Source organism: Bombina bombina, chromosome 3 (assembly GCF_027579735.1).
Source record: "Bombina bombina isolate aBomBom1 chromosome 3, aBomBom1.pri, whole genome shotgun sequence".
Lineage (NCBI taxonomy): Eukaryota > Metazoa > Chordata > Amphibia > Anura > Bombinatoridae > Bombina > Bombina bombina.
The window spans coordinates 280901250-280926981 of record NC_069501.1 but is presented as its reverse complement, the minus strand read 5'-3'; the positions used below and the strand labels follow the sequence as shown (position 1 = coordinate 280926981).

The 25732-nt window shown below is 42.0% G+C and overlaps 1 protein-coding gene across 1 annotated transcript in view; it reads left to right on the top strand.

The window, feature by feature from the left end:
- BAZ1B (bromodomain adjacent to zinc finger domain 1B) overlaps nucleotides 1-18565 on the top strand; it is a gene marked incomplete in the record, with an annotated part of 470974 nt that extends 452409 nt beyond the window's left edge. Inside the window, 2 exon segments of the mRNA XM_053706318.1 lie at nucleotides 16797-16900; nucleotides 17021-18565. Of these exon segments, the coding sequence (XP_053562293.1) occupies nucleotides 16797-16900; nucleotides 17021-17351 (435 nt within the window).
- Between the last annotated feature and the right edge of the window lie 7167 nt (nucleotides 18566-25732).

Here is a 25732-nt window from a genome sequence, read left to right as displayed (position 1 = left end):
ATAGGATGTGTGAGAGGACTATGGTGATTATACTTAGTTTTATATCTTCAATCAAAAGTTTGTTATTTTAAAATAGCACCGGAGTGTGTTATTACCTCTCTGGCAGAGTTTGAAGAAGAATCTACCAGAGTTTTGCTATGATTTTAGCCGGAGTAGTTAAGATCATATTGCTGTTCTCGGCCATCTGAGGAGTGAGGTAAACTTCAGATCAGGGGACAGCGGGCAGATGAATCTGCATAGAGGTATGTAGCAGTTTTTATTTTCTGACAATGGAATTGATGAGAAAATCCTGCCATACCGATATGTCATGTATGTATACTTTACACTTCAGTATTCTGGGGAATGGTACTTCACTAGAATTACACTGTAAGAAATACATAAAGCTGTTTAATAACTAGAGATTATGTTTAACGTTTTTGCTGGAATGTAAAATCGTTTTCATTTGCTGAGGTACTGTGTGAATAAATGTTTGGGCACTATTTTTCCACTTGGCAGTTGCTTAATCTGTTTTTCTGACAGTTTCTGTTCTCCCTCACTGCTGTGTGTGAGGGGGAGGGGCTGTTTTTTTGGCGCTTTTTCTATGCATCAAATATTTCAGTCAGCAACTCATTGTGTTCCCTGCATGATCCGGTTCATCTCTACAGAGCTCAGGGGTCTTCAAAACTTATTTTGAGGGAGGTAATTTCTCTCAGCAGAGCTGTGAGAATTATAGTTTGACTGAGATAAAAAACGTTTATTCTGTAATTTGTTTCCTGCTTTCAGAATTTGTTATCTTTGCTAATGGGATTAAACCTTTGCTAAAGTTGTGTTGTTTACAAGGATTGAGGCTATAACTGTTTCAATTTATTAATTTTCAACTGTCATAGCTCTTCTGTGCTTATTAAAGGCACAGTACATTTTAATATTATTCTAATTGAATTGTATTTCCAAGTTGCAAGTTTATTTGCTAGTGTGTTAAACATGTCTGATTCAGAGGATGATACCTGTGTCATTTGTTGCAATGCCAAAGTGGAGCCCAATAGAAATTTATGTACTAACTGTATTGATGCTACTTTAAATAAAAGTCAATCTGTACAAATTGAACAAATTTCACCAAACAACGAGGGGAGAGTTATGCCGACTAACTCACCTCACGTGTCAGTACCTACATCTCCCGCTCAGAGGGAGGTGCGTGATATTGTAGCGCCGAGTACATCTGGGCGGCCATTACAAATCACATTACAGGATATGGCTACTGTTATGACTGAGGTTTTGGCTAAATTACCAGAACTAAGAGGTAAGCGTGATCACTCTGGGGTGAGAACAGAGTGCGCTGATAATATTAGGGCCATGTCAGACACTGCGTCACAGGTGGCAGAACATGAGGACGGAGAACTTCATTCTGTGGGTGACGGTTCTGATCCAAACAGACTGGATTCAGATATTTCAAATTTTAAATTTAAACTGGAAAACCTCCGTGTATTACTAGGGGAGGTGTTAGCGGCTCTGAATGATTGTAACACAGTTGCAATACCAGAGAAAATGTGTAGGTTGGATAAATATTTTGCGGTACCGACGAGTACTGAGGTTTTTCCTATACCTAAGAGACTTACTGAAATTGTTACTAAGGAGTGGGATAGACCCGGTGTGCCGTTCTCACCCCCTCCGATATTTAGAAAAATGTTTCCAATAGACGCCACCACAAGGGACTTATGGCAAACGGTCCCTAAGGTGGAGGGAGCAGTTTCTACCTTAGCTAAGCGTACCACTATCCCGGTGGAGGATAGCTGTGCTTTTTCAGATCCAATGGATAAAAAGTTAGAGGGTTACCTTAAGAAAATGTTTGTTCAACAAGGTTTTATATTGCAACCCCTTGCATGCATTGCGCCGATCACGGCTGCAGCGGCATTCTGGATTGAGTCTCTGGAAGAGAACATTGGTTCAGCTACTCTGGACGACATTACGGACAGGCTTAGAGTCCTTAAACTAGCTAATTCATTCATTTCGGAGGCCGTAGTACATCTTACTAAACTTACGGCGAAGAATTCAGGATTCACCATTCAGGCACGCAGGGCGCTGTGGCTAAAATCCTGGTCAGCTGATGTTACTTCTAAGTCTAAATTGCTTAATATACCTTTCAAAGGGCAGACCTTATTCGGGCCCGGGTTGAAAGATTATCGCTGACATTACAGGAGGTAAAGGCCATGCCCTGCCTCAGGACAAAGCCAAGACTAGACAGTCTAATTTTCGTTCCTTTCGTAATTTCAAAGCAGGAGCAGCATCAACTTCCTCTGCACCAAAACAGGAAGGAGCTGTTGCTCGCTACAGACAAGGCTGGAAACCTAACCAGTCCTGGAACAAGGGCAAGCAGACTAGGAAACCTGCTGCTGCCCCTAAAACAGCATGAATTGAGGGCCCCCGATCCGGGATCGGATCTAGTGGGGGGCAGACTTTCTCTCTTCGCCCAGGCTTGGGCAAGAGATGTTCAGGATCCCTGGGCGCTAGAGATAATATCTCAGGGATACCTTCTGGACTTCAAATACTCTCCTCCAAGAGAGAGATTTCATCTGTCAAGATTGTCAACAATCCAGACAAAGAAAGAGGCGTTTCTACGCTGCGTACAAGAGCTCTTGTTAATGGGAGTAATCCATCCAGTTCCACGATCGGAACAGGGACAGGGGTTTTACTCAAATCTGTTTGTGGTTCCCAAAAAAGAGGGAACTTTCAGACCAATCCTGGACTTAAAGATCCTAAACAAATTCCTAAGAGTTCCATCGTTCAAGATGGAGACTATTCGGACAATTTTACCTATGATCCAAGAGGGGTCAATACATGACCACTGTAGATTTAAAAGATGCTTACCTTCACATACCGATTCACAAAGATCATTATCGGTACCTAAGGTTTGCCTTCCTAGACAGGCATTACCAGTTTGTGGCTCTTCCATTCGGATTGGCTACAGCTCCAAGAATCTTCACAAAGGTTCTGGGTGCTCTTCTGGCGGTACTAAGACCGCGGGGAATCTCGGTAGCTCCATACCTAGACGACATTCTGATACAAGCTTTCAAACTGCCAAGTCTCATACAGAGTTAGTGCTGGCATTTCTAAGGTCACATGGATGGAAGGTGAACGAAAAGAAAAGTTCACTCGTTCCACTCACAAGAGTTCCCTTCCTGGGGACTCTTATAGATTCTGTAGAAATGAAGATTTACCTGACAGAGGACAGGCTAACAAGACTTCAAGGTGCTTGCCGCACCCTTCATTCCATTCAACACCCGTCAGTGGCTCAATGCATGGAGGTAATCGGCTTAATGGTAGCGGCAATGGACATAGTACCCTTTGCACGCTTACACCTCAGACCACTGCAACTGTGCATGCTAAGTCAGTGGAATGGGGATTACTCAGACTTATCCCCTTCTCTGAATCTGGATCAAGAGACCAGAAATTCTCTTCTATGGTGGCTTTCTCGGCCACATCTGTCCAGGGGGATGCCATTCAGCAGACCAGACTGGACAATTGTAACAACAGACGCCAGCCTTCTAGGTTGGGGTGCCGTCTGGAATTCTCTGAAGGCTCAGGGACAATGGAGTCAGGAGGAGAGTCTCCTGCCAATAAACATTCTGGAATTGAGAGCAGTTCTCAATGCCCTCCTGGCTTGGCCCCAGTTGACAACTCGGGGGTTCATCAGGTTTCAGTCGGACAACATCACGACTGTAGCTTACATCAACCATCAGGGAGGGACAAGAAGCTCCCTAGCTATGATGGAAGTATCAAAGATAATTCGCTGGGCAGAGTCTCACTCTTGCCACCTGTCAGCAATCCACATCCCGGGAGTGGAGAACTGGGAGGCGGATTTCTTAAGTCGTCAGACTTTTCATCCGGGGGAGTGGGAACTTCATCCGGAGGTCTTTGCCCAAATACTTCGACGTTGGGGCAAACCAGAGATAGATCTCATGGCGTCTCGACAGAACGCCAAGCTTCCTCGTTACGGGTCCAGATCCAGGGATCCAGGAGCAGTCCTGATAGATGCTCTGACAGCACCTTGGGACTTCAGGATGGCTTACGTGTTTCCACCCTTCCCGTTGCTTCCTCGATTGATTGCCAGAATCAAACAAGAGAGAGCATCAGTGATTCTAATAGCACCTGCGTGGCCACGCAGGACTTGGTATGCAGACCTGGTGGACATGTCATCCTGTCCACCTTGGTCTCTACCTCTGAAACAGGACCTTCTGATACAGGGTCCCTTCAAACATCAAAATCTAACTTCTCTGAAGCTGACTGCTTGGAAATTGAACGCTTGATTTTATCAAGACGTGGATTTTCTGAGTCAGTTATTGATACCTTAATACAGGCTAGGAAACCTGTTACCAGAAAGATTTACCATAAGATATGGCGTAAATACCTATATTGGTGTGAATCCAAAGGTTACTCTTGGAGTAAGGTTAGGATTCCTAGGATATTGTCTTTTCTACAAGAAGGTTTAGAAAAGGGTTTATCTGCTAGTTCATTAAAGGGACAGATCTCAGCTCTGTCCATTCTGTTACACAAACGTCTGTCAGAAGTTCCTGACGTCCAGGCTTTTTGTCAGGTTTTGGCCAGAATTAAGCCTGTGTTTAAAACTGTTGCTCCACCATGGAGTTTAAACCTTGTTCTTAATGTTTTACAGGGCGTTCCGTTTGAACCCCTTCATTCCATTGTTATAAAGTTGTTATCTTGGAAAGTTCTATTTTTAATGGCTATTTCCTCGGCTCGAAGAGTCTCTGAATTATCAGCCTTACATTGTGATTCTCCTTATTTGATTTTTCATTCGGATAAGGTAGTCCTGCGTACTAAACCTGGGTTCTTACCTAAGGTAGTTACTAACAGGAATATCAATCAAGAGATTGTTGTTCCTTCTTTATGCCCAAATCCTTCTTCAAAGAAGGAACGTCTACTGCACAACCTGGATGTAGTCCGTGCTCTAAAATTTTACTTACAGGCAACTAAGGAATTTCGACAAACGTCTTCTCTGTTTGTCATTTACTCTGGGCAGAGGAGAGGTCAAAAAGCTTCCGCTACCTCTCTTTCTTTTTGGCTTCGTAGCATAATTCGTTTAGCTTATGAGACTGCTGGACAGCAGCCTCCTGAAAGAATTACAGCTCATTCTACTAGAGCTGTGGCTTCCACTTGGGCCTTCAAGAATGAGGCCTCTGTTGAACAGATTTGCAAGGCTGCAACTTGGTCTTCGCTTCATACTTTTTCCAAATTTTACAAATTTGACACTTTTGCTTCATCGGAGGCTATTTTTGGGAGAAAGGTTCTTCAGGCAGTGGTTCCTTCTGTATAAAGAGCCTGCCTATCCCTCCCGTCATCCGTGTACTTTTGCTTTGGTATTGGTATCCCAGAAGTAATGATGACCCGTGGACTGATCACACTTAACAGAAGAAAACATAATTTATGCTTACCTGATAAATTCCTTTCTTCTGTAGTGTGATCAGTCCACGGCCCGCCCTGTTTTTAAGGCAGGTAAATATTTTTTAATTTATACTCCAGTCACCACTTCACCCTTGGCTTTTCCTTTCTCGTTGGTCCTTGGTCGAATGACTGGGAGTGACGTAGAGGGGAGGAGCTATATGCAGCTCTGCTGGGTGAATCCTCTTGCACTTCCTGTTGGGGAGGAGTAATATCCCAGAAGTAATGATGACCCGTGGACTGATCACACTACAGAAGAAAGGAATTTATCAGGTAAGCATAAATTATGTTTTTGGAACATTGGCGTTTTTGGCATGACGCAATCAGATCCAACTCTGGAACCCCCCACTTGAGGGTTATCTGAGAGAACACTTCCGGATGGAGAGCCCACTCCCCGGGATGAAAGGTCTGTCTGCTCAGAAAATCTGCTTCCCAGTTGTCCACTCCTGGCATGTAGATGGCAGATAGGAGACAATCATGGGCTTCCGCCCACTGCAAAATTTGAGTCACCTCCTTCATGGCTAAGGAACTCAAGAGTCCCTCCCTGGTGGTTGATATAAGCCACTGAGAATGTTGTCCAATTTAAATATTATAAACCGAATCAATGACAGTTGAGGCCACGCTAATAGGGCATTGAAGATAGCTCTCAACTCGAGGATATTTATGGGAAGAGAGGACTCTTCCCAAGACCACAGGCCCTGTGCCTTTTAGAGGTCCCCAAACAGCACCCCAGCCTGACAGGCTGGCGTCCGTAATTACAATTTCCCAGGAAGGTCTAAGAAAGCAAGTTCCCTGAGACAGATGTTCCTGTGATACCCACCACGAGAGAGTGTCTCTTGTTAGAAGGTCCAGATTTATCCTTTGAGTTAAATCCAAATGATCGCCGTTCCATTGACGGAGCATACAAAGCTGCAGCGGTCGTAGATGGAACCGAGCAAAAGGAATGATGTCCATGGATGCCACCATCAGTCCAATCCCCTCCATGCATTGGGCCACAGATGGACAAAAGGCAGACTGGAGAGAAAGGAAGGAAGAATCCTTTTTTTTTTTTTTTTTTTACCTCCGTTAGAAAAATCTTCATGAACAGGGAAACCATTATATTCCCTAGGAAACGCTTTGGTAGATGAAAAAAGAGAACTTTTTTCCAAAATCACCTTTCACCCATGGGAGCCAAGAAAAGACAACCTCTCTGTATGAGATTGGGCTAGTTGAAAAGATGACGCCTGAACCAAGATGTCGTCCAGAGAAGGCGCCACAGCAATTTCCTGGGATCTGATCCACAACCAATAGCGCCCCCAGAACCTTTGTGAATATTCTGGGAGCCGTGACCCCCAAATGAAAGAGCAACAAATTGGAAGTGCTTGTCCAGAAAAGCAAACCTCATATACTGATGGTGTTCTCTGTGAATGGGAACATGACCGTATGCGTCCTTCAGGTCTATAGTCGTCATAGATTGACCTTCCTGAACCAAAGGAAGAATTGACCGAATAGTTTCCATCTTAAGAGACGGAACCCTGAGGAATTTGTTGAGACACTTGAGGTCTAGAATGGGCCGAAAAGTGCCCTCCTTTTTGGGAACCACAAATGGATTTGAATAGAATCCTAGACAGGCACAATAACTCCCAGATAAAATAGGTCTTTTACACAGTTTAAGAAGGCCTCCTTTATTTGGTTTGAGGATAGTCTTGACAGGAGAAGGACTTGAAACCCATTCTGTAACCCTGGGATACTATATACACTGCCAAGGATCTGGGACATTGCATATCCAGGCTTGACGAAAAGAAAGCCTGATGCATACTGAATCAGGGACGGAACCTTCATGCTGATTTAGAGTCATCTGAAGGCATATTGTTTTTGTTTTTTTTTTTCCCCTTGTTCCTGGGTTGGTTGGATTTCCAAGTGGATCTTGGTTGATCTGGCTTTGAAGAGTAAGAGGACGACTTTTGTCCTTTTAAAGTTATGAAAGGAACGAAAATTAGAAGTGGGACAACCTCTAGGTCCATTCTTGTCCTGAGGTAGGAAAGCTCCATTTCTCTTGTTAAGTGTATCCAGTCCACGGATCATCCATTACTTGTGGGATATTCTCCTTCCCAACAGGAAGTTGCAAGAGGATCACCCACAGCAGAGCTGCTATATAGCTCCTCCCCTCACTGCCATATCCAGTCATTCTCTTGCAACTCTCAACAAAGATGGACATAGTAAGAGAAGAGTGGTGTATTATAGTTAGTTTTTTAACTTCAATCAAGTGTTTATTTTTAAATGGTACCGGAGTGTACTGTTTCATCTCAGGCAGCATTAGAAGAAGAATCTGCCTGTGATTTCTATGATCTTAGCAGAAGTAACCAAGAACCACTGCCGTTCTCACATATTCTGAGGAGTGAGGTAACTTCTGAGGGGGGAATGGCGTGCAGGTTTTCCTGCAATAAGGTATGTGCAGTTAATATATTTCTAGGGGTGGAATTTGCTAGAAAAATGCTGCTGATACCGGATTAATGTAAGTTAAGCCTTAAATGCAGTGATAGCGACTGGTATCAGGCTTATTAACAGAGTTACATACTCTTATAAAAGTGTAATATAAAACGTTTGCTGGCATGTTAATCGTTTTTATATATGTTTGGTGACAAAACTTATTGGGGCCTAGTTTTTTTCAACATGGCTGGCTTGATTTTTGCCTAGAAACAGTTTCCTGAAGCTTTCCACTGTTGCAATATGAGTGGGAAGGGCCTATTTTAGTGCTTTTCTGTGCAGATAAAAATACTGACAGAGACATTCAGCTTCCCTCTGCATGATCCAGGACATCTCTGAAGGGCTCAAAAGGCTTCAAAGTCGTGTTTGAGGAGGGTAACAATCACAGTAGACTGTGGCAGTTGTGACTGTTTAAAAAACGTTTTTGTCATTTATTATTCTGTTTTTGTTATTAAGGGGTTAATCATCCATTTGCAAGTGGGTGCAATGCTCTGCTGACTTGTTACATACACTGTAAAAATTTTGTTAGTGTAACTGCCTTTTTTCACTGTTATTTCAAATTTTGTCAATTTGTTTCTCTTAAAGGCACAGTAACGTTTTTTATATTGCTTGTTAACTTGCTTTAAAGTGTTTTCCAAGCTTGCTAGTCTCATTGCTAGTCTGTACAAACATGTCTGAAACAGAGGATACTTGTTCATTATGTTTAAAAGCCATGGTGGAGCCCCATAGTAGAATGTGTACTAAATGTATTGATTTCACCTTAAACAGTAAAGATCAGTCTTTATCTATAAAAGAATTTTCACCAGAGGGGTCTGTCGAGGGGGGAAGTTATGCCGACTAACTCTCCCCACGTGTCGGACCCTTCGCCTCCCGCTCAAGGGACGCACTCTAATATGGCGCCAAGTACATCAGGGACGCCCATAGCGATTACTTTGCAGGACATGGCTGCAATCATGAATAATACCCTGTCAGAGGTATTATCCAGATTGCCTGAATTGAGAGCCAAGCGCGATAGCTCTGGGGTTAGACGAGATACAGAGCGCGTAGATGCTGTAAGAGCCATGTCTGATACTGCGTCACAATATGCAGAACCTGAGGACGGAGAGCTTTCAGTCTGTGGGTGACGTCTCTGAATCGGGGAGACCTGATTCAGAGATTTCTAATTTTAAATTTAAGCTTGAGAACCTCCGTGTATTGCTTGGGGAGGTATTAGCTGCTCTGAATGACTGTGACACAATTGCAGTGCCAGAGAAATTGTGTAGGCTGGATAAATACTATGCAGTGCCAGTGAGTACTGATGTTTTTCCAATACCTCAAAGGCTTACAGAAATTATTAGTAAGGAGTGGGATAGGCCCGGTGTGCCCTTTTCCCCACCTCCTATATTTAGAAAAATGTTTCCAATAGATGCCACTACACAGGACTTATGGCAGACTGTCCCTAAGGTGGAGGGAGCAGTTTCTACTTTAGCAAAGCGTACCACTATCCCGGTTGAGGACAGTTGTGCTTTTTCAGATCCAATGGATAAAAAATTAGAGGGTTACCTTAAGAAAATGTTTATTCAACAAGGTTTTATTTTACAGCCCCTTGCATGCATTGCGCCTGTCACTGCTGCGGCGGCATTCTGGTTTGAGGCCCTGGAAGAGGCCATCCATACAGCTCCATTGACTGAAATTGTTGACAAACTTAGAACTCTTAAGCTAGCTAACTCATTTGTTTCTGATGCCATTGTTCATTTGACTAAACTAACGGCTAAGAATTCCGTATTCGCCATCCAGGCGAGTAAGGCCGTATTTGCTCAAATCCTGGTCAGCTGATGTGACTTCAAAGTCTAAATTACTCAACATTCCTTTCAAGGGGCAGACCTTATTTGGGCCTGGTTTGAAAGAAATTATTGCTGACATACCCTTCCTCAGGACAGGGCCAAATCAAAGGCCAAACAGTCTAATTTTCGTGCCTTTCGAAATTTCAAGGCAGGTGCAGCATCAACTTCCTCTGCTTCAAAACAAGAGGGGACTTTTGCTCAATCCAAGCAGGCCTGGAAACGTAACCAGTCCTGGAACAAGGGCAAGCAGGCCAGAAAGCCTGCTGCTGCCTCTAAGACAGCATGAAGGAGCGGGGATCTAGTAGGGGGCAGACTCTCTCTTCGCCCAGGCGTGGGCAAGAGATGTTCAGGATCCCTGGGCGTTGGAGATCATATCTCAGGGATATCTTCTGGACTTCAAAGCTTCTCCTCCATAAGGGAGATTTCACCTTTCAATATTATCTGCAAACAAGATAAAGAAAGAGGCATTCCTAAGCTGCGTACAAGATCTCCTTGTAATGGGAGTGATCCATCCAGTTCCGTGGACGGAACAAGGACAGGGGTTTTATTCAAATCTGTTTGTGGTTCCCAAAAAAGATGGAACCTTCAGACCAATTTTGGATTTAAAGATCCTAAACAAATTCCTCAGAGTTCCATCATTCAAGATGGAAACTATTCGAACCATTTTACCCATGATCCAAGAGGGTCAGTACATGACCACAGTGGACTTAAAGGATGCCTACCTTCACATTCCGATTCACAAGAATCATCATCAGTTCCTGAGGTTTGCCTTTCTAGACAGGCATTACCAATTTGTAGCTCTTCCATTCGGGTTGGCTACAGCCCCAAGAATTTTTACAAAGGTTCTGGGCTCACTTCTGGCGGTCCTAAGACCGCGAGGCATAGCGGTGGCTCCTTACCTGGACGATATCCTGATACAGGCGTCAAGCTTTCAAATGGCCAAATCTCATACAGAGATAGTTCTGGCATTCCTGAGGTCGCATGGGTGGAAATTGAACGAAGAAGAGTTCTCTATCTTCTCTCACAAGGGTTTCCTTCCTAGGGACTCTAATAGATTCTGTAGAAATGAAAATTTACCTGACGGAGTCCAGGTTATCAAAACTTCTAAATGCTTGCCGTGTTCTTCACTCCATTCCACGCGCCACGGTGGCTCAGTACATGGAAGTAATCGGCTTAATGGTAGCGGCGATGGACATAGTGCCATTCGCGCGCCTGCATCTCAGACCGCTGCAATTATGCATGCTCAGTCAGTGGAATGGGGATTACACAGATTTGTCCCCTCTACTAAATCTGGATAAGGAAACCAGAGATTCTCTTCTCTGGTGGTTATCTCGGGCCCATCTGTCCAAGGGTATGACCTTTCGCAGACCAGATTGGACAATTGTAACAACAGATGCCAGCCTTCCAGGTTGGGGTGCAGTCTGGAACTCCCTGAAGGCTCAGGGTTCATGGACTCAGGAGGAGAAACTCCTCCCAATAAATATTCTGGAGTTAAGAGCAATATTCAATGCTCTTCTGGCTTGGCCTCAGCTAGCAACACTGAGGTTCATCAGATTTCAGTCGGACAACATCACGACTGTGGCTTACATCGACCATCAAGGGGGAACCAGGAGTTCCCTAGCGATGTCAGAAGTCTCCATAATAATTTGCTGGGCAGAGACTCACTCTTACCACCTGTCAGCGATCCATATCCCAGGTGTAGAGAACTAGGAGGCGGATTTTCTAAGTCGTCAGACTTTTCATCCGGGGGAATGGGAACTCCATCCGGAGGTGTTTGCTCATTTGGTTCTCCATTGGGGCAAACCAGAATTGGATCTCATGGCGTCTCGCCAGAACGCCAAGCTTCCTTGTTACGGATCCAGGTCCAGGGACCCAGAAGCGGCACTGATAGATGCTCTAGCAGCGCCTTGGTTCTTCAACCTGGCTTATGTGTTTCCACCGTTTCCTCTGCTCCCTCGACTGATTGCCAAAATCAAACAGGAAAGAGCATCAGTGATAGTGATAGCGCCTGCGTGGCCACGCAGGACCTGGTATGCAGACCTAGTGGACATGTCATCCTTTCCACCATGGACTCTGCCTCTGAGACAAGACCTTCTAATACAAGGTCCTTTCAATCATCCGAATCTACTTTCTCTGAGACTGACTGCATGGAGATTGAACGCTTGATCCCATCAAAGCGTGGCTTCTCAGAGTCAGTAATTGATGGTTACCTTAATACAGGCACGAAAGCCTGTCACCAGGAAAATTTACCACAAGATATGGCGTAAATATCTTCATTGGTGTGAATCCAAGAATTACTCATGGAGTAGGGTTAGGATTCCTAGGATATTGTCCTTCCTCCAAGAGGGTTTGGACAAAGGATTATCAGCTAGTTCTTTAAAGGGACAGATTTCTGCGCTGTCTATTCTTTTACACAAGCGTCTGGCAGAAGTTCCAGACGTTCAGGCATTTTGTCAGGCTTTAGTTAGAATTAAGCCTGTGTTTAAACCTGTTGCTCCTCCATGGAGCTTAAACTTAGTTCTTAAAGTTCTTCAAGGGGTTCCGTTTGAACCACTTCATTCTATTGATATCAAACTTCTTTCATGGAAAGTTATTTTTCTGATGGCTATTTCCTCGGCTCGAAGAGTCTCGTAGTTATCTGCCTTACATTGTGGTTCTCCTTATCTGATCTTTCATTCAGATAAAGTTGTTCTGCGTACAAAACCTGGGTTTTTACCTAATGTGTTTTCTAACAAGAATATCAATCAAGAGATTGTTGTTCCATCATTATGTCCTAATCCTTCTTCAAAGAAGGAACGTCTTTCTCCAACATAGGTGTGTCCGGTCCACGGCGTCATCCTTACTTGTGGGATATTCTCCTCCCCAACAGGAAATGGCAAAGAGCCCAGCAAAGCTGGTCACATGATCCCTCCTAGGCTCCGCCTTCCCCAGTCATTCTCTTTGCCGTTGTACAGGTTTTGCAAGCCGTGGTGCCTTCCATTTAGGTGACCTGATTTGCTCCCTCCCTTCATCCGTGTCCTAAAGCTTTGGTATTGGTTCCCACAAGTAAGGATGACGCCGTGGACCGGACACACCTATGTTGGAGAAAACAGAATTTATGTTTACCTGATAAATTACTTTCTCCAACGGTGTGTCCGGTCCACGGCCCGCCCTGGTTTTTTAATCAGGTCTGATAATTTATTTTCTTTAACTACAGTCACCACGGTATCATATGGTTTCTCCTATGCAAATATTCCTCCTTTACGTCGGTCGAATGACTGGGGAAGGCGGAGCCTAGGAGGGATCATGTGACCAGCTTTGCTGGGCTCTTTGCCATTTCCTGTTGGGGAGGAGAATATCCCACAAGTAAGGATGACGCCGTGGACCGGACACACCGTTGGAGAAAGTAATTTATCAGGTAAACATAAATTCTGTTTTTGCATAATCTAGACGTAATCCGTGCCTTGAAGTTTTACTTACAGGCTACTAAAGATTTTCGCCAGACATCTAACCTGTTTGTTGTTTACTCTGGACAGAGGAGAGGTCAGAGGGTCTCGGCAACCTCTTTCTTTTTGGCTTCGGAGTATAATCCGTTTAGCCTATGAGACTGCTGGACAGCAGCCTCCTGAAAGGATTACAGCTCATTCTACTAGAGCTGTGGCTTCCACCTGGGCCTTTAAAAATGAGGCCTCTGTTGAACAGATTTGCAAGGCTGCAACTTGGTCTTCACTTCATACTTTTTCCAAATTTTACAAATTTGTACTTTTGCTTCTTCGGAGGCTGTTTTTGGGAGAGAGATTCTACTGGCAGTGGTTCCTGCCTTGTCCCTCCCATCATCCGTGTACTTTAGCTTTGGTATTGGTATCACACAAGTAATGGATGATCCGTGGACTGGATACACTTAACAAGAGAAAACATAATTTATGCTTACCTGATAAATTTATTTGTCTTGTAGTGTATCCAGTCCACGGCCTGCCCTGTCCTTTTCAGGCAGGTCTAAATTTTAATTAAACTACAGTCACCACTGCACCCTATGGTTTCTCCTTTTCTCGGCTTGTTTCGGTCGAATGACTGGATATGACAGTTAGGGGAGGAGCTATATAGCAGCTCTGCTGTGGGTGATCCTCTTGCAACTTCCTGTTGGGAAGGAGAATATCCCACAAGTAATGGATGATCCGTGGACTGGATACACTACAAGAGAAATAAATTTATCAAGGAAAGCATAAATTATGTTTTCCACCAGTGATCTCTTTGCCTTATAAGAGACATCGGCCGACCAAGATTTTAACCACAGAGCACTTTGGGGCTATTACCGTGAAGCTAGATATTTTTAGCTCCCAGACGAATTATCTGCATACTGGCATCACAGATAAAGGTATGGGCCAATTTGAGAGCTTTGATCCTGTCTTGGATCTCCTCTACTGTAGTTTCCTTTGTAATAAGATCAGACTGCATTGCAGCAATAGGATGCAGCTCCCGCAACCGTAGAAATACTCACCCTTGATAAATGTACATCTTTTTTAAGTAAACCTCTAGGTTCTTGTCCATTGGGTCTTAAAAGAGCATCCTCTATAGGAATGGTAGTTCTCTTTGCCAGAGTAGAAATAGTTCCTTCTACCTTAGGAACAGTGTGCCATGAGTCAAGAATTGAGTTAAAAACAGGGGAAGGGGAAAAATGAACCTTTGGCTTATCCCATTCCTGTGCTATAATTTGAGACATCTTCCTAGGGACAGGAAAAACCTCCTCAGAACATGGGGAATCATATACTCCATATCCAATTTAGAAGACAGCAACCAAAGATTCAGAGTCATCTAAAGTAGCAAGGACCTCCTTCAATAGTAACCGGAGGTGTTCAAGCTTAAAGGGACAGTCTAGTCTAAATAAACTTTCATGATTCAGATAGGACCTGCAATTTTAAACAACTTTTCAAATTATTTTTATTATTAAATTTGCTTTGCTCCCTTGGTGGTATTTTTGAAAAGCTAAACCTAGGTAGGCTCAAACTGATTTCTAAACCGTTGAAAACCGCCTCTTAGCTCAGAGCATTTTGAATATTTTTCAGTTAGACAGTACTAGTTCATGTGTGTCATATAGATAACGTGCTCACTCCCGTGGAGTTATTTAGGAGTCTGTACTGTTTGGCTAAACTGCATGTCTTTCAAAAGCACTGAGATAAGGGGGCAGTCTGCAGAGGCTTTAGATACAAGGTAATCAGAGGTAAAACATAGATTAATAAAACTGTTGGTTATGTAAAACTGGGGAATGGGTAATAAATGGATTAGCTATCTTTTTAAACAATAAAAATTCTGGTGTAAACTGTCCCTTTTTAATCTAAAATTAACCTCTTCAGATTCAGAAGTTTTTTCTTCTAAAGTGTCAGTCTGAGATCTCACTTTCAGAAGCTACTGTAGTATTCTCCTCCTCAGACAACTGATCAAGAGTGGCTAATGCAGTCCTAGAGTCAGAAGCCTTAGTAACAGGCAAATGATTAGATTTTCTTGCGCTTACCCAATACAGGGAAAGCTGACACTGCAGAGCCGCTGTTACTACAGAGGAAAATCCTCATGTAAATAAACACCCCCATGTTGAGCGGACACAGAAGGCACAGAATGAGAAACAATTATGGCTTGGGAAGTTTGAGGAGAAAGCCGAGGCATGTCACGCACAGCATTTTCCTGAGACACTTTGCTCAGAAAGGAGTAATTTATCTTTACATTTTAGAGTTTTTGATAAGCATGAAGAACAAAATTGCATTGGCAGTAAAATTTGAGCCTCTAAACATAGTAAGCATTTGTCCACAGATATTGATCTAAATCAGAATCCATTACTGTAGCCACAGAAAAAATTGAGTCCAAAAAAATAAATTATTTTGGTTGAAAAACTTATTTAATCACCACAAAAAAATAAGCAGCCTAAAATAAATCGCCTCAGATGCCTGAGGCTCCTACCGTACAGGAGAAAATTACCCCAGTAGCAATTGGAAAGGCAGACTTTACGGATGCTATACTGATCTTGCCTCTAACGATTCGCTTAGATCCGATCATGGTTCCGACCAGACTCTCAATGTGATACAGTCGCACCACAAACGCATTGAGCTCCGTTCCGGAATAGTGCGGGCGTCGCGTGAGCCGAGAGAAACACTGCACCACTAAAATCGCTTGCAAAAGAAAGAAGAAACGGTTAAATAACAACCGTTGACTAACTCTTATAATATGCAGGTAAACAGAAAAGTGTTTAATATAGAACCGCTAAGCACAATCTTTCCTCTACTATACAAAGTTCTCCTGCGCCACTAAAATCGTGCTGTTGCCGCCTTGCAATGCAAAAGTCTCCAGTAACATTTTGTCCCCACAATAGTTATACTCAGCCAAGTGCAAAACCTCTCTTACTGTCCTCTACTGTGCATTGAATCATGTCTATATATAAGCCCTTAATGAAATCTGTCCCCAAAGTTGTATTTTTAAAGTAAGAATAGGATAACTTGTCCCAGAAAATGGATCCTAGGAGGTTAACCCCTTAAATGTTGCTGACCCTCAGTATCTAGAAGGAAAAGGCACTTACATTAGATCCTGCAGGACAGATGTTGCTCCTTAGGTGTGGCAGGTACTGTACTCCCTGTCATGGACCTGTAGGAAAATAATGAACAGAGTAACCAACTCTGGCTTTTGTAATGGGAAGCAACGTGTTAAAATAAAAGCAAGCACTACCTCGCCGCCTTTTAGGTGTGCGGTGTTAAGGTGTCACATAGTGACAAATATCTGATGTAAGTAAATGACGCTCTTCATTGGCTTCCCTTATGTGTATAGCTAGCTCCCAGTAGTCAATTGGTGCTCTTTCACCGAAAGATACCAAGAGAATAAAGTAAATGTGGTAAAATAAGTAAATTGGAAACTTGTAAAAAAAAAAAAATGTCCTATAACTGTTAAAGCAGTGCTGTGTTGTTTGCTTGTATTTTATTGGTCAAATAGCTGAAAAATTATAACAAGACTTGCATGTATGTACTTGTGTCTGTGATCTGCAGAATGTATGGTGCATAGCATATTTTCACACCAATAATAGCGGTGGAGTTGTTAATATAATTGTTCCCTGTGTTTCAGGTGCGTCAAAGCAAGCCAGCCTCCCGACGGTTGAGCCAGGAGCTGCAGAAATGTGAGGAGATTTTAGCCAAGCTCATAAAGTACCGATTCAGCTGGCCTTTTAGGTATATGATTCAAAATCAATTTAGGAGGGGGTGGGTGGCTCTGGAAACAAATTTGATTGTTTAATTGAAGATAGCTGTTTTTAACATGGTGATTGACCCAATTTTTTGTTTGCCTTTCAGGGAGCCTTTGAATGATGATGAAAATGAGGACTACATGAAGGTTATCACAAGTCCTATGGACTTTCAGACCATGCAAAGCAAGTGCACATGTGGCAGCTACCAGACAGTGCAAGAATTCTTTAATGATCTTAAACTGGTTTTTGGAAATGCAGAAGAGTACCATGAGTCAGGAAGCTCTCAGTTGTCCTGCTTAGAGAAGACAGAACAGTGCTTGCGGGACCTCCTTAACAAGCACCTTCCAGGACACACTTACCAGAGAAAACATCGTAAACGCCAGGCTACAGAGCCAGATCCTGCCAACTCAGGCAGGGGGCGTAAGCGGAAGAAATGATTAAATGTAAGGGGTGTGATGGGGGTAGAATGAAAGGGATTGAGGGAGGCATAGTATGGAGGATGTGGGGAAAAAAGGCTGCAAGCCCCCCTTTTTTGAGTGACCAAACTGGCATTTCTAAAAATTAATACCATGATCAGGAAGTATTCTGTGGGAGGGATCAGTTAGGCTGTGGGAATTTTTCTTCACTGTGTAGCCGGTTACCATCAGCTAAATAACATTTGTAGTAGTCTTGGTACAGGATATAGCTCAGTTTACCCTAATAAAATGTGCTGCTACCTATTATGTATTAATACTTGTGATGTCATCAAGATAACTACATTAAGAGTACAGTACAAGTAGGTAGCAAAGTCAATTTAAGCTTTGGTTTTACAAATTTTTGTTTTGTACAATAAGAATTTCTGAGCTCAGCATATTCATGGCTAAAAAAAATGTCAATAGAATACTACTTTTGTTCCATAGGATCCTGCAACACATTGTAAGCTCTGGAGAGCAAATGCCAGCAATGCACTGCCAATCTAGAGTGTGGGCAAAAAATAAATTGCAGAGAAAAGATTAAGAAAATTATTGTGCACTGGACTTGATTGTCAAAAAAGGATCTTGCTCTAACCCTTGTATGTAGAGATTACATGTCAGCTGCTTCTCATAAATGGACAGAGTCAGTGTGGAGGCTGGCATGTTGTCCCATCCCCACAACCAATCACCAGCAATCCTAAATTTGCCTGCCTCCCCTCACCAAGGGCAACCTCTCAGAGGACTGCACTTACAAGGAAGTGAAAGCTGATCTCTCTCACTGGGCCCCACCATCAATGGGTTCTTTTTAAATCTTCCTCTGCTAACGCAGCTATCTGACAGTCAAACAGGAAAGTCACTTTTGTGTGTTTTTTTTTTTTTTTTTTTTTTTTTTGTACTGGTTCCCTCCTCCCCTTTTTCTAGATATTCAATGTTTTTGCTTGTGTTCTTGTATAAAGGGAGACTTTGTCAAGGTTTGGCACATGTACAGTACAGTTTATATGAAAGTGTTTGACTTTATTAATATTAAAACTGAAAGAACAATATGTAATTCTGTTGTGTATAGTTTAACATTCTCCTTTACATGTCTGCCATTTTATCATTGTTCAGATATGGATCCACAGGAGGACCATCACTCAGAATTATGAAACTATTTTTTATTTATGAATGGTAACTTTTAATTAAACTTAGATTTGAAAGTACTTGTGCTTAATAACTCTGGATAATCTTAGATGACAATCTTAAACTAAACTAGGAGTTAACCTGTGTTTTCTAGTTCTATATTCAATACAAAACTCACAATGCAATTTTAACATTGCATAGTAGAGCAATCCTTTTCCATGCACTTCAAAGGGAAACAATTTCATGTCACATGACACCGCATAAAATAGGAAATGACTCATCATAGTTAAAGGAAAAGTTAACTATCACGCACCCCTATGCTGCATCTCGAAAATTAGTTTAATTCATAATTTTTTTTCTTTATTAACAAACCTAGAATCCTACCTTTTTAAACGGCTATGTTCTCATGCCGTAACTCAGCCTGTGTATAAAATTTATTTTTTTTAATGACAAATATTGTTAATTTCTTTTACAAAGATATGACGAGTCCACGGATTTCATCCTTGTGGGATATTAACAGGAAGTGGCAAAGAGCACCACAGCAGACCTGTATATAGCCCCTCCCTTCATCTCCACCCCCAGTCATTCTCTTTGCCTGTGTTATACTAGGAAGAGGTAAAGTGAGGTGTTAGTTTTATTTTCTTCAATCAAGTTTTTTATTTTAGTTGAAATATTTTTTTATTAACTCCTCTCCTCCTCCATATACATCAGGAAATACACATACATTTCACATTTTGGGTACAGCATACATCATAATACAGAATCCTCTTAACATAAGCGTGTCCAACCCAAAACAGTCCTTTCTTTCATGTAATTAGCAAGAGTCCATGAGCTAGTGACGTATGGGATATACATTCCTACCAGGAGGGGCAAAGTTTCCCAAACCTTAAAATGCCTATAAATACACCCCTCACCACACCCACAATTCAGTTTTACAAACTTTGCCTCCTATGGAGGTGGTGAAGTAAGTTTGTGCTAGATTCTATGTTGATATGCGCTCCGCAGCAGGTTGGAGCCCGGTTTTCCTCTCGGCGTGCAGTGAATGTCAGAGGGATGTGAGGAGAGTATTGCCTGTTTGAATTCAATGATCTCCTTCTACGGGGTCTATTTCATAGGTTCTCTGTTATCGGTCGTAGAGATTCATCTCTTACCTCCCTTTTCAGATCGACGATATACTCATATATATATATATATATATATATATATATATATATATAAACCATTACCTCTGCTGATTTTCGTTTCAGTACTGGTTTGGCTTTCTACAAACATGTAGATGAGTGTCCTGTGGTAAGTAAGTCTTATTTTCTGTGACACTCTAAGCTATGGTTGGGCACTTTTTTAATAAAGTTCTAAATATATGTATTCAAACATTTATTTGCCTTGACTCAGGATGTTCAACATTCCTTATTTTCAGACAGTCAGTTTCATATTTGGGATAATGCACTTGAATCAAATATTTTTCTTGCCTTAAAAATTTGACTTTTTTTCCCTGTGGGCTGTTAGGCTCGCGGGGGCTGAAAATGCTTCATTTTATTGCGTCATTCTTGGCGCGGACTTTTTTGGCGCAAAAAATCTTTTCTGTTTCCGGCGTCATACGTGTCGCCGGAAGTTGCGTCATTTTTGGCGTTCTTTTGCGCCAAAAATGTCGGCGTTCCGGACGTGGCGTCATTTTTGGCGCCAAATAATGTGGGCGTCTTATTTGGCGCTAAAAAAATATGGGCGTCGCTTTTGTCTCCACATTATTTAAGTCTCATTTTTTCTTTGCTTCTGGTTGCTAGAAGCTTGTTCCTTGGCATTTTTTCCCATTCCTGAAACTGTCATTTAAGGAATTTGATCAATTTTGCTTTATATGTTGTTTTTTCTCTTACATATTTCAAGATGTCTCACGTTGCATCTGAGTCAGAAGATACTTCAGGAAAATCGCTGTCTGGTGCTGGAACTACCAAAGCTAAGTGTATCTGCTGTAAACTTTTGGTAGCTGTTCCTCCAGCTGTTTGTATTAATTGTCATGACAAACTTGTTAATGCAGATAATATTTCCTTTAGTAATGTACCATTACCTGTTGCAGTTCCATCAACATCTAATGTTCAGAATGTTCCTGATAACATAAGAGATTTTGTTTCTGAATCCATCAAGAAGGCTATGTCTGTTATTCCTCCTTCTAGTAAACATAAAAAATCTTTTAAAACTTCTCTTTATACAGATGAATTTTTAAATGAACATCATCATTCTGATTCTAATGACTCTTCTGGTTCAGAGGATTCTGTCTCAGAGGTTGATGCTGATAAATCTTCATATTTATTTAAAATGGAATTTATTCGTTCTTTACTTAAAGAAGTACTAATTGCCTTAGAAATTGAGGATTCTGGTCCTCTTGATACTAAATCTAAACGTTTAGATAAGGTCTTTAAATCTCCTGTGGTTATTCCAGAAGTTTTTCCTGTTCCTGGTGCTATTTCTGAAGTAATTTCCAGAGAATTGAATAATTTGGGTAATTCATTTACTCCTTCTAAACGTTTTAAGCAATTATATCCTGTGCCGTCTGACAGATTAGAATTTTGGGACAAAATCCCTAAAGTTGATGGGGCTATTTCTACCCTTGCTAAACTTGGTCCTCTGCATACTTTTACTAAATTCTACCATTTTGATGTATTTTCTTCTTCTGAAGCAGTTTTTGGTAGAAAAGTACTTCAGGCAGCGGTTTCAGTTTGAATCTTCTGTTTATGTTTTTCATTAAACTTTATTTTGGGTGTGGATTATTTTCAGCAGGAATTGGCTGTCTTTATTTTATCCCTCCCTCTCTAGTGACTCTTGCGTGGAAAGATCCACATCTTGGGTAGTCATTATCCCATACGTCACTAGCTCATGGACTCTTGCTAATTACATGAAAGAAAACATAATTTATGTAAGAACTTACCTGATAAATTCAATTCTTTCATATTAGCAAGAGTCCATGAGGCCCGCCCTTTTTTGTGGTGGTTATGATTTTTTTGTATAAAGCACAATTATTCCAATTCCTTATTTTATATGCTTTCGCACTTTTTTCTTATCACCCCACTTCTTGGCTATTCGTTAAACTGAATTGTGGGTGTGGTGAGGGGTGTATTTATAGGCATTTTAAGGTTTGGAAACTTTGCCCCTCCTGGTAGGAATGTATATCCCATACGTCACTAGCTCATGGACTCTTGCTAATATGAAAGAAATTAATTTATCAGGTAAGTTCTTACATAAATTATGTTTTTTACTTAAGTCTCTTAACAGATTGTATGCGTTATCTCCTGATTGTTAACATGAAGACTTTGGTAATTGGGTTTATTTTTCCCCTTAACTCTTAATCCGTATCATTGGATCAATCTTCTTCGTACTGGTATGAGTTGCTATTTCTAATAGGTTTTCCCCCCTTTATTGCTCCTTTTCAGTCTCATTGAAACTAGTGTCCATTGTAGGGAGTATAATAGTGTGGGGGGGGGGGCGATAACTTGTTGCATTTTCAACATGAATTATCAACATAGTAAATGTGAACGAACTAAACCAACAAAACAAATATACAAGAACATTTATAGAGTTATATCTTGTCACTGCACAGTTTATCTTTTCAGTATCTAAAAAATTACTTGCTCATCCGGAAGTACACCTGCCAAAGACCCGGAAAAAAAATGTATCAGCCATCCCTCTCCTTCCACTCCTTCCTATAAAGTATCTTTAGCTGTCTCCTTTGCCCTAGACCTACTTTACACATTATGGTGTGTCAGTTTTTACTATTTTCCATTATCCAGTAGAACCAAACTTTTTGGAATAGAGGTTCCGTGTTTTGTACATGTGCTGCTGATTCATACATCAAATATGTCATCTGGATTCTAGCTAGGACCTCTGTCCAAGACTATTTCTCAGTCTTCCAATATCTTGCAATGGTTATTCTTGTTGTAGTGCACTGAATCCTGATAAACACATTTATGTGTGTATTAAATCTGGTTATGTTCTCATGTAGCAATGCCTGGGCTGGAGTGAGAGAAATCTTCTCATTTAACACTTTACTCAACAATTTAGACAGCTTTTGCCATATGTTGCTTACTTTAGTACACTCCCACCACATGTGGAGATAGGAACCTGTTACTTTGCAGCCTCTATAACAATGGCTAGAGCTACCCTTAACCATATGGGCTGTTTTTATTGGTGTCAAGTACCATCTAAAAGATGTTTTCAATATATTCTCCCTAAGATCTGCACTAATGAGACCTTTACTTGCCTGAGAAAACATTTTGTTCCACTTATCCGTCTCAATCTCTTTTCCTAAATGAGTTTCCCATTTTAACAGTACCGGGGATTTAGCCTGGATTCTAGTCTCTTGAATAGAGCTATATAGTCTGGAAATTGCTCTTTTAGGCCGGTTAAGGGATGTACATAAGTGTTCTAGAGTGGTCTGTCGGCTTTGTACCCTGTCTGTCTCTAAGTAGGTTTGTATGGCTGATACTGTTTGAAGATATAAGAACCACTGCAAAGGAATTGGGATCAAGCCTCTGTTGAAGCTGGGTAAAGGTCAGTAGTTTACCATGGAGTGTAAATATGCCACCCTATATAGTCCCTTATTTTCCCACTTCATAACACGGTATTTGAATTTGTCATTTATAATATACTTTAGAGGTACTGCCAGTGAGTGCACGGGAATTACACTGCCTGCCTGACTAAATGACGTCCATTGCTGTCTAGCAATCAATGTAATTTTGTTTTGGTATAGCGCACGGGATCCGCCGAGATCCCTGCTCCAGAGAATCCCATCTGGCGTCTCTTGTTTCATTATTTCTGCTTCTAGAGCCGGCCATAGAATATCTGTCTGTCGTCTCCCCAGTATTGAGTTTTGGGCCAATCGAGCTGCTGTGTAATAGTCGTGCAAGTTAGGGGCCCCCATCCCTCCCAACTGTATATGCCTTTTTAAAATGTGACGTGAGATCCTTTGGCATTTATTATCCCTCAGAAATCTGTGTATATCTCTGAAGATTGTCCAGGTCTTGGATATTAATTTTAATAGGGAGTACTCTAAACAAATACAAAATTCCAGGTAGGATTGTCATCTTCACCGCAGACAATCTGCCATACCAGGAAAAAACATAATTTATGCTTACCTGATAAATTCCTTTCTCCTGTAGTGTGATCAGTCCACGGGTCATCATTACTTCTGGGATATTAACTCCTCCCCAACAGGAAGTGCAAGAGGATCACCCAGCAGAGCTGCTATATAGCTCCTCCCCTCTACGTCACACCCAGTCATTCGACCAAGAACCAACGAGAAAGGAGAAGCTAAAGGGTGCAGTGGTGACTGGAGTATAATTTAAAAATTTAGACCTGCCATAAAAAACAGGGCGGGCCGTGGACTGATCACACTACAGGAGAAAGGAATTTATCAGGTAAGCATAAATTATGTTTTCTCCTGTTAAGTGTGATCAGTCCACGGGTCATCATTACTTCTGGGATACCAATACCAAAGCAAAAGTACACGGATGACGGGAGGGATAGGCAGGATCTTTATACAGAAGGAACCACTGCCTGAAGAACCTTTCTCCCAAAAATAGCCTCCGAAGAAGCAAAAGTGTCAAATTTGGATAAAGTATGAAGCGAAGACCAAGTTGCAGCCTTGCAAATCTGTTCAACAGAGGCCTCATTCTTAAAGGCCCAAGTGGAAGCCACAGCTCTAGTGGAATAAGCTGTAATTCTTTCAGGAGGCTGCTGTCCAGCAGTCTCATAGGCTAAACGTATTATGCTACGAAGCCAAAAAGAGAGAGAGGTAGCCGAAGCTTTTTGACCTCTCCTCTGACCAGAGTAAACGACAAACAGGGAAGATGTTTGTCGAAAATCTTTAGTTGCCTGTAAATAAAATTTTAGGGCACGAACTAAATCTAGATTGTGCAGAAGTCGTTCCTTCTTTGAGGAAGGATTAGGACACAAGGATGGAACAACAATCTCCTGATTGATATTCCTGTTAGTGACTACCTTAGGTAAGAACCCAGGTTTAGTACGCAGAACTACCTTATCCGAGTGAAAAATCAGATAAGGAGAATCACAATGTAAGGCTGATAACTCAGAGACTCTTCGAGCCGAGGAAATAGCCATTAAAAATAGAACTTTCCAAGATAACAATTTTATATCAACGGAATGAAGGGGTTCAAACGGAACGCCCTGTAAAACGTTAAGAACAAGGTTTAAACTCCATGGCGGAGCAACAGTTTTAAACACAGGCTTAATCCTGGCCAAAGCCTGACAAAAAGCCTGAACGTCTGGAACTTCTGACAGACGTTTGTGTAACAAAATGGACAGAGCTGAGATCTGTCCCTTTAAAGAACTAGCGGATAAACCCTTTTCTAAACCCTCTTGTAGAAAAGACAATATCCTAGGAATCCTAACCTTACTCCAAGAGTAACCTTTGGATTCGCACCAATACAGGTATTTACGCCATATTTTATGATAAATCTTTCTGGTAACAGGTTTCCTAGCCTGTATCAGGGAATCAATTACTGACTCAGAGAATCCACGCTTTGATAAAATCAAGCGTTCAATCTCCAGGCAGTCGGCTTCAGAGAAATTAGATTTTGATGTTTGAAAGGACCCTGAATCAGAAGGTCCTGTCTCAGAGGCAGAGACCAAGGTGGACAGGATGACATGTCCACTAGATCTGCATACCAGGTCCTGCGAGGCCACGCAGGCGCTATTAGAATTACTGATGCTCTCTCCTGTTTGATTCTGGCGATCAATCGAGGAAGCATCGGAAAGGGTGGAAACACATAAGCTCTCCCGAAGGTCCAAGGTGCTGTCAAAGCATCTACTAGGGCCGCTCCCTGGATCTGGACCCGTAACGAGGAAGCTTGGCGTTCTGTCGAGACGCCATGAGATCTATCTCTGGTTTGCCCCAACGTCGAAGTATTTGGGCAAAGACCTCCGGATGAAGTTCCCACTCCCCCGGATGAAAAGTCTGACGACTTAGGAAATCCGCCTCCCAGTTCTCCACTCCCGGAATGTGGATTGCTGAGAGATGGCAAGAGTGAGACTCTGCCCAACGAATTATCTTTGATACTTCCATCATCGCTAGGGAGCTTCTTGTTCCTCCTTGATGGTTGATGTAAGCTACAGTCGTGATGTTGTCCGACTGAAATCTGATGAACCCCCGAGTTGTTAACTGGGGCCAAGCCAGAAGGGCATTGAGAACTGCTCTCAATTCCAGAATGTTTATTGGCAGGAGACTCTCCTCCTGAGTC